Raw genomic sequence first — 10,720 nt, forward strand, 5'->3', positions numbered from 1 at the left:
ATATTTTTTGTATTATATATATGGCAGACACTATAAATGTCATTTGATATTTAATTTAAAATTTAAAAAAAAAAATATTATTATTAACACGAAGAACAGGTATTGTTTTTGTCTGTGTACGTTTATTTTTCTAGGACCACCAATACAATTAAGTTAATAGAAAGCAATGAGGGTTGATGGGGAGAGAGAGAGTAATAGAGGTGAGGGACGTTCTCTCGTTCTACGTCTTCTTACAGAGAGTATAGAGTGAGCAAATAACAATCACTATAAACATATATATATATATTAAGTATTATTAAACGGATTTGGACCATTAATATATTATATTATATATATATATATACATACACACTTTTTCTACTATTCTAACTATTAAACAGACTGAACTATCTTTTGGACGATAACACTTTAAGCTGGGTGTTTGACAAAATGAAAATGACTGAGTGTTAGTGTATGATTGACAAAGAAAAAAAAAATTGCAAAAAGCAAAAGAAAAAATTAAAAATAAAGATAATAAAAAAGAATAAAAATAGCAAGAGGGAATAACGTTATGCGCAAATGTATATAAATAATTATGTAAAGCGAATGAGGAAAAAAAATCAATCAAGTGGTCGTACTCGTCCTCTTTATACACTTTAAATATTATTATTATTATTATTATTATTATTATTATTATTATTATTATTATTATGATTATGATTTTAATTTAATTATTTGACACAATAATATTATACACGTGTGTAATTTCATTTTTTATTATTAGATCTTCATCAGCGTGTTATTCTATAATCTAACATTTTAATAATAACGTATCATAGTATTGTGAATCGTTATTGATACGTCGTCGATTATTGTGTTGTTGTTATTCGAAGGAAAAAAAAAATAGAAAATTATAATTGTTTGCCAACGACTAATTAAAAAACAATTAGTACAACCACTTTATTAGCGTGCATGTTTGATATGATTGTCGTATATACTTCAGAATATAAATACGTATATACATATATGGTATAATTCGCTATAGATTGATGTATATATTAACAAAATAATTATTATAATAATAATAATGAAAAGTAAAATAAAATAATAAGAAAAAATGTTTGCGTACGATCGGTTCATCATAAGCCGATCGATCCAAAAGCCAATAAAAGCGCAACATTTTCAATATGTTGAAAGAAAAAAAAAGAACAAATACTATTTTACCTGTACGAAAGAGATTCTATTTGGTTGTGCAGCAATAAATAAAGAAATAAATATTTACGTAAAAAAAATAAGAAAAAGAAAAATAAAAAAAAAAAAAAAAAGAAATAATAATATAAAGAAATATAAAAAAAGAAAAAAGTTGTCGATTTATTTCAATACGTCGTAAATAATTTCTAAACGATAATCTATATATAAAATTTTAGCAAGATCATCAAATTTACATTTAATAAAACTTATTGTTAGAGATTCTCTCGATCATTTTAAGTAAAGTGATGAAAACGTAGTCTTATCAATTTGTTTTATCGCAGTAAAATAAAAAAAGAAAATCTATATTTCATGATCCTAAGATCAATTCGATGGGATGTTCCACGTAATATTTCAACAAGTTTGAATATTTAGCCATAGTAACACCGTCGATCACCCGATGATCAGCAGCCCAACTAACAGCAATTATGTTTGCCGCTATCACGTTATCCTTATCATCGAAACGTGGCAACTTTTGTACTTTACCAAACGCTCCTATCACTATTTGTGGGGGTAGAATAACCGGTTTTGTGTAATTACCTCCGATCTGTACAAAAATGTATCTTAAATTTTAGAGAAGAAAAAATCAAATTGTAAGATTGTTTTCTTTTCTTTTTTCTTTTAAACGAAACTTACCACGCCAATGTTGGACAAGGAAAAAGTTGTGCCGGTGAGATCGGCCAAAGGAATCGATGATTTTTTACCGAGTTCCTGAAGTCTGTTTAATTGTTTAGCAATAGACAAAATATTGAGATTCTGAACGTCCTTTATATTTGGAACAATTAAACCTTCCGGAGTATCCATGGCAACACCAATATTATGCCTTTCGGAAATTTCTACGCATTGTTTTTCCTCGTCGAGTAAACCGTTTAATTCGGGAATCGTTTGCAATGCTTTCGAGGCAGCTTTTATTAGAAATGGCATTAGAGATAGAGAGATACCTTGTTCTTTGAACGAATCTTTCACTTCATTACGACAACGCATCAATTCGGTTACGTTGTATTCGTCGCTGTAAACGAAATGTGGTATACTCTAAAAAAATAATATCGTCAGTTTAGTTTTGAAATATTTGCGTATTGAATTCGTAAAAGGAAAGGAATAAGAGGAAGAAAAATAAAAAAAAAACGAAAATAAATGAACATTAAATATATCAAGGATCGTTTTACGATTATTCGCGTGTACTTGGAAACATACTTTTACAAAATATTTTTATCTGCGAATTATTAAAGAATAAAATAAATAGAAATGGGGGATGTGAAAATGGAAGATAAGTAAAAGAGAAAATTGATATACCAAAGATTGTGTCATGGTTTTCCACATGTGTTTAGAATATTTTTTAATCGGCATCTTTTTTTCAGTTTGATGAATAACCTCCTGAATTTGTTTTCTAGGATCAAGTTTTTCTAGATAAACCAATACGTCTTCTTTAAGGACACGTCCATCTTTACCAGTGGCTGTGATATCACAAAGATTAATATTGTTTTCCAAAGCCAGTCTTCTGACAGCTGGCGTTGTAATGATCTGAATTTTTTCAGAACGTACGTCCTTGGAAGATTCTAAGCTCGTTTTATCATTCCTTTCTTTGAACTCCTTGTCATCTTTTACTACATCTTCTTCTTTTTCTTTATTTTCTTCTATTTTTCTTTCTTCCTCATTTTCAACAATGTTTTCCTCATCGAGCTCAATATCTATCAAGGGTTCTCCAACCAGAGCTATCTCATCTATCTTATAATGAAGTTCTTTTACTAGACCGTCGTAACGACTTGTTATCGTCACCGAAGCTTTGTCACTCTGTACCTCACAAATATTATCAAATTGAGATACTCTATCACCCGGTCTTACAAACCTAAAAGAGGAATTCGTATGAGTAATATTCAATTTTTTACAAATAAACTACGATTAACCCTTTCGTTCTTTATCGTCACATTTTTACTACTCCTATAAGGGTCAGTAATTTATACAGGAACCTTTGTACAATATATGAGTCGTTAGTAACGTTAATTGACGATTAAAATAGACAAATATAATCTTGATATTATTTGAATAATGATTATTAATACAATTCCATATTGTCTTTGGTTGTTTAATATAAAATTTGATACGAATTAATTGGATTGAATAAATTGATTTTTCGACGATTAATAATTAATTGATTGAAATAAAAAAAAAACGAACTAGTTGTTTATCACGTCGAAAAATAAAATTATTAATAAATGTGTTTTTTAGAGGGAAGTTGGACAGGGTAACAAAACGTTATATTTCGATCTTATTGAACGTTTCGTCCCTTCTAAAATTTAGTTCTAAAATTTTAGATATAGAAGACAATTGGTAGAAAAAAACGTAAGCGAAATCTACCACATAGTGAATAACAATACAATTAATTACAGAACAGACATAAATCATTTGAATGGCATTTATAACGAAATATTATCATCAATAGGACGCAGTAATATAGAGAACACTATAATAGTGAGGATACCTAGATTATTAGACACTAGTCTAGATTGAATCAGTATTGTTTTGATTACGTATTTAAATTTAATGATTTATGATATAACGATTTATAGATGCTAAGTATAGTTTTATTATTTCAAAAAATATAAGAATGTATGTTTTTGTAATAATATTTAAGAGACTCTGAACTTTAACGATCGAGATAATATTAAATAACTATGTATTAAATGATTGATAATATTGATTATTGAAAAAAGTCGTAATAAAATTTCAATTGTTGAAGAAGCTCCGATGAAGGGACGAAACGTACAATAAGATTGAAATGTAACGTTTTAAATTCGCAACCTTGTCCAATTTCCTTGCGACACATTTAATAAAGAAACAAACATTTGATATTATTCGAATAATTGTTGATGCGATTTAAAGTTAGTTTTTATTTGAAATTTGTTAAATCATAAGTAAAGTAATCAAAAGTAAAAAAATAAAACGTCGATTTTGTAGGATAAAATCACTCAAATAACATTTTGCTCACCATTCCTTCACAGTGACATCTCGAATGCCTTCTCCGATGTCCGATAACTTAAACGGGACAATAGTACCTGATCGAAGAGAGCTTAACGACAGGAAACGTCGCTTTGACGTACAACCGTTTTTACTCTGCAATAAACGATTTTCGATAGATAAATGTTCATTCATTGTTTTCGGATATTCCGAATTATATCTTGTCATTCATTGATCGATTTCAAATACTAATTTCATGAAAATATTTTCATATTAAAATTTAAATTAGATAATTAGATACTTGTGTAAACGCCTTATGCGGGTTCGTGTATGTTGGCGCCTGTACTAGTGTGAGTGCATGCGGATGTGTGTGGTATATTAATTCTCTTAAGATTGAGTGTGATGAACATAGGATGTATGCGTCCTCCGTGGAGGGGAGCCGATGCTCGGTTGTTCGAGGAGAAAGAGGTAAAAAGGTAAAGACGGACAATACGGGGAGGAGTCATTTGTTCAATTAGTTATTAGGTAGTCAAGGTGTGACAGCTTGAAGAAATCTTATGTTATGTTTATGGTTTTAAAAATACTAAAAACTATCTTATGTTATGTTTATGGTTTACACTTGTTGGATTATATTATAATTAATTTCGAATAATTACCAATCATTTTATTTCTTTTTATTTTTGACAAAACATAATTTTCATAATAAATTTTCATCGAAAATTTATTTGAAAATAAAAAACGTAACGTTGAAATTTTTGTTATTTCCTTTTTAACATTTTCTTTATATGGCAAGTAAGAGGATATAAATAAATTTCGAGGAAATAAATTGACGAGTGATTAAATTCTTGGTTCGTAGCCATATCAGAATACTTGATTGGAAGAATGTTAAAAGGTGAAAGGGAAAACCGCTACTAAACACACTCGAAAGATCATTTTCATGCGTTAACACGCTTGAAATAACTTCTTCCTTCAAAGGCAACAATTTGTCTCTAGAACTTTCTTATCTAACTAAATTCTAATTATACAAACAGAGATAAAAAATCTTACGGAATAAGGTCATTGAATTATTTTCAAACAATGCCATTTCAACATTTTATACGATTAAAAAAAACATAAGCTATTATAAAAAAATAATAAAAAAAAATAGAAAAAGAAAGTTTACCACACACATACAACAAGGTATTTTGCCCATTTGTTTTTTTCATTCCGTGATTATATTTGGTTTATCTTTTTTACTAACCACGGGATAGTCAGAGAGGCCCTAGAAAATATAATTAAAAAAAAGGGTGCATTTTCATAAATATATAGAGCTATATTTGTTATAGAATTTCAAATAATGTATATGTCATATTTAGTTTTTATGTGTGCCTTCAGAAATGCCATTATACATATATATTTTAAAATGAAGCAATTTAAGACACTGAAATAAAAAAAAAATCTAGAAGGTTTGATGATAAGTCCAACGATGATTACTTATAATAAAAAGCAAAATATATTAATCATACAATCAAGTGATAAAATAGCCTAACATATAAGTGGTCCAATTCACAGATGCACTTTTCATTTGAATTCCCTATTTATTTTTATCCAATCTCTATTTACCGTTTGTAAAATAAAATATAATTTAAACGCGTGATTTTACATTAAAAAATATAATTAATAAAGAAACAGGAAAATTACGAATATTATAATATAAGTTACTAATAAAAATACTTTTAAACTACGTTATATACAAAAGAAAAATTGCAAATTTAATAAAATACAATGATAGTAAAATATCTTAAAGACGAAACAATAAAAAAGAAATGACTGTAATATTTACTGAACGTTAATCAAATTTCAAAATTTAATAATACGAGAGAATTGTAATATTTTAGACTCTAACTAACTAAAAACTTCTGCACCTTTTGGACAATTTAGACACAGATTTGATGTGCCAAGGAGATGGAATGGTCCATCATCTCCAATTACAACAACAAATTAATGACGAGCAAAAAAGTAATACAATAAAATATAAAATATGACTAAAGAGCTATGTTCCAAAGGTTCGAACTTGCTGTTGAACCATTGAAAATAACTCAGTAGTCTATGTAGTTGCCCACTTAATACCACAAATTTGTGGGGGCCTCTTCGGCATTTAGCCTCTTCGGCATTTAGCCTCTTCGGCATTTAGCCTCTTCTTTCTTCATTCCCTGAAAACTGCATTGGACATTTGCTACGTGCGAGCAACATAAGATCTTTCATACTACTTTTGCATATAAACTTATATTGTTATAATTCTCTATAATTCTCAATTATTACAAAATTAATTTACATTTTCCGTTAACTATTCAAGCTCGTGAACCATCAATGAATTTAGAGTTCATTAAAATAGACACGAGCACAATTAATCGAATGTCCAAGCAGATAATTATCGATGACCTAATAACACATCGTACTTATATTGACAAGTAATAAAATGGAATTGAAATAAATAATGCAATAAATGTAATGCATTTTCCTGCAATATTTTCATTTCACATTCACATTCGTTATATTGAATTATATTAAATATTTTTAATTAAAAGATAAAGTCGCGATTGTGCGAAGTGCTAATCTTGTAATACTTAAAACTAAGTATCAAATTCATCAAAGAATTTGCGAATTTGTTCAACTCTATCTCGTTCTAGATAGAATCGAAATAGAAATAAATCTTTCAAATCGTAGCAAATCCATTTGATTCATGATACATAATAAGATTACAGAAGAGTCACAAAATAAATTTACAATGCAAGCATAATAAAACGAAATAATATAAATTTGTAACAATTCTGTATAAACCAGGAGTCGAAATTTCCACTCCGGAATGGAAACAAACCTCGTGCCTTTCCTGGATCCTACCTACTTAAAATTAAAGTTTTCACATTCGCACAAGAAAGTATGCTACCTGCCTGCTAGTTACCCATATTTAAAAAGAGCAAATACACATATATACCCACCCACTCACTCCACGATTCTCTCACATACCACCAGGATGCAAAAGCCTAAACTAGAGAGCATGCCCCGGGGCACCTCCGACACCCTAGTTCAAACGCGTATTTTCTAATTTTATGGGTATACGTACATTTTGCTGTAATCGACTGCCAAGGCTAATGATTATTGCAAATATGACTACATCAAAAATACTAGTACATACTAGTATATATGCATACTAGTAATGTACGAGTATATCAAAGTTTCCACAAATAAATGCAGTAACTCTACTATTCAAAACGATTTTATTATAAAAAAAAAAGTAGAAAAATTTAATTTAAATATAAAAATACAAATATATATATATATATTGGTATATTTTTCATACCATTAATGACTCTACAAGTAGTTTTCCAAGTAAAAAATAATGTAATAATTAAAAATTATCGCGATAAACGATGTACAATGCACACACCTAATACGCACACACAGGTGCAATGTACACCATGCAGTCACTAGCACAATAACAGTCGCCAATAAGGGAAAAACTTAAAACTAAACCTACACTAACTGATTCTTACCCATACGAGTAGCACCTGGGCACACGCATAGATGAGAACGCAGAAAGTAAAGGGGGGAGAAACGGGAGATTAATATATTAGAAGCTGAAAATCCTGATCTAAAAAATATGATTAAAAGCACATAAATATATAACATATAAATATATAATATATAAAAACATTTTTATACAAATTTTTCTAAGCAGCTAAGGACTCTACAATTTATTTGGATTTTACTTTTTGATTATGTAAGAATTGTTAAATTTAATTTTTTAATATTTAAAAATTTTAAAAGAAAAAAATAAATATATATAAACAACCTCGGACGACTCCTTTCATTAAGTTGGCTGTTCTAATAAAAAAACTAGGCTTAGAGTAACCACTTAACTGCTAGAATCTATTCGTCGCGAATTGGTTTGTTTTCTTGTTCATTTATTTATAATATCGAAATATCGGTATATCAAAATTAATCGCGATTAGATCAACTAAGTACGATCTGCAAGTATTTGAAGATTTGGAAAAGCACAGCATCAATTAGGCTTTCTTATCGTTTTATGTATCAAGTACATACATAAAAGAAGAACTTGGAAGATTTTCAAATGAATCCAGGCAATATTTTTTGTATTTAAAGAAGCAAACACTTCAAGTTTCTTCTATCATAAAGGTAAACTTCAATAATTCACATTTTCTATTCGTATATTATTTATTCATTGTCTTAATACATTGTTTGTATAATTGCTTAGAGAAATGTACTTTCTTTTTTCATTTATATATACGTGTACATTAGGTATACATTACCAATTATTTTAATGCACTAATGCACTTTTCTTATGTTACAGCTAATTGTTACCCTGGAAGTGATCTCTCTGCAGGAGCATTAAAATAATATAACATAAAAATTAAAAGAATACCAAAAGAAGACCGTTATAATCTTAAATTTTATTGATTAAGTGGATTATTGATTTTATACACATGCGCCCAACGTTAGGAAAGCCATATAAACAACATTGAATAAAAGTAATTTGATAAAGGACAACGTCTCATTTCAACGGTGAATTTCGAAGGGGACGGTACATACATCATATATTTCTAGCTTTTAAACAGAAATAGACATTTCTGTATCAATTAATTAACAATTATTCTATTATTCTAATGTACTCTTTTTATATTTCAGATTGTTTAAAAACATACTATGTATGTACTGGTTTAAAAATTGCATAGATATTAACATACTTTAAATATARTATAATTTCGATGTGATATGCTTTTAGATAAAAATTTTCTCATCTGAAGTCTTCGCTGCACATAAATGTTAAAACAAATATACATTAGTTTAAACAATTACATAAAAATTGAAAGAATGTTTAAATCAGAACGTTGCGACGTGATTCAGTTTTTAGTCTATATTGTCTTTATTTTACTCGTTATTTTTTAAATATTAACAAAGAACATATACACCTAATATAGAAACATAAAGTAGATAATAATAATTATAAATTAGATAATTATAATTAATAATAAAATTGATTTTTGATTTATATAATAAATAAATTATGTGTGTTTTTATGTGCGGTGTGATAAGGTTTATAGTGCATATTGTCTTTACACTTTTCGTTATTTTTTAAATATTAACAAGATACGTGTACCTTAAATAGAAAAATAGAATAAATTTTTTATTTATTTAATAAATAAATTATCATATCAAGCATGACTAGCGTGGTCATGAAGAAAAACGATCTACGTACGTGTGACGGGTCAAGCTTGCGTGCGTGAAATACATTTCTATATGGTTATTGGGAATTTCTAATTGGTCACTTTACGTGTAAATGTTTATCAGCCAATCAGCCCAAAATAATAATTAGCCAATCAGGGCTCTTTGCTGACTTTCCTTCTTTCTTTTCGCCGCGTCGGTGGTGGAGATCGCACGGATACTACATCGTCCCGTTATTCTCAGGTAATTAAAAAATATTTTCTAATAATAGTAAATAATTGTCATATATACTAATCGATTCTTCTAACAAATGACTTCTAAATAATATAATCGAAAGATTACGATAATGTCGAGGATAAAAAATATTAGCGTAGAAAAAAATTCCATATACTTTAGTATGCATTTTTTTATGCATTTATTTTCTTGTTTTACGGTATAATTTCTATAGATATCGACTTATAATGATCAATTTTTGTTGTCTGGGTTAATAAAGTATATATTTCGACAATTGTTATGTTCTTATGTACTATTTTTAACAATTCGATATTTTTCTAGAATAGATGGAAAAAATGCAAAATTATCAAGGTTATCAGAGCTAGGAGGTTTTGCGGGTGGACTATCGCGCATAATATATTGCGCAGAAGATGCGCATCAGAGGAAACGCAATTGCATTGCAGGGAAATGGTAGGGGAAAGGAAGAGGAAACGCCATATTGGAATGTGTCAGTTGTTCCAGCGTACTGCATCATCTWTTTTAATCCAGGTAATTGAAAAGTATTTTACACCTTTCTATTATATATCAAACGATAGCTACACACAAGATTTTTATAGGTGAGTGTTTTCAAAACGAAATAGTATAAAATACGGAAGATATAATATCGATGTATCTCAGTTTCGCGCCAAATCTAACTAATGTTACTTAATAATATTATTTTCTAATTTTTAGCTTTTTTCATAGTATCGATACTTACTACTATCTCTAATGATTCTCTAATTAATTATTTTTCATAATTATGTATTCACGGATCGTATTTCGTGTTAAATTTTATTTTTATCACATACAGGCATATATACATAGGTATAGGTTGCTCATACACATACACTCTTATGTATTTGGTTTTCTTTATATTGTACTAATGTATAATTTTATTTTTTTTTACTTTTCTAGGTTTCCATGCATTGGGAGAGTCCAGCAGAAATACATATACTCAGTCAAACAATTGTGTTTACTCTTTTTTATCTTCAAATGCATCGAGGTAAGCGTTATTCTTTTTTTAACCTTTATAGAAAGAGTGAGAACGAGAGTGAGAGAGAGA

The 10,720-nt window shown here is 28.5% G+C and overlaps 1 protein-coding gene across 1 annotated transcript in view; it reads right to left on the reverse strand.

The window, feature by feature from the left end:
• Positions 1 to 1,380: 1,380 nt before the first annotated feature.
• LOC106789391 (lipoamide acyltransferase component of branched-chain alpha-keto acid dehydrogenase complex, mitochondrial) overlaps positions 1,381 to 10,720 on the reverse strand; it is a 14,965-nt gene continuing 5,625 nt past the window's right edge. The window contains exons 2-5 of the mRNA XM_014753550.1: positions 4,214 to 4,338; positions 2,521 to 3,073; positions 1,864 to 2,259; positions 1,381 to 1,774 (exon numbers count right to left, since the gene is read on the reverse strand). Coding sequence (XP_014609036.1) covers positions 1,538 to 1,774; positions 1,864 to 2,259; positions 2,521 to 3,073; positions 4,214 to 4,338 — 1,311 coding nt within the window. The 3' untranslated portion in view covers positions 1,381 to 1,537. The remainder of the gene's footprint in view (positions 1,775 to 1,863; positions 2,260 to 2,520; positions 3,074 to 4,213; positions 4,339 to 10,720) is intronic.

Source organism: Polistes canadensis, unplaced genomic scaffold (assembly GCF_001313835.1).
Source record: "Polistes canadensis isolate GaletaPanama2010 unplaced genomic scaffold, ASM131383v1 scaffold_181, whole genome shotgun sequence".
In the NCBI taxonomy this organism is placed as follows: Eukaryota; Metazoa; Arthropoda; class Insecta; order Hymenoptera; family Vespidae; genus Polistes; species Polistes canadensis.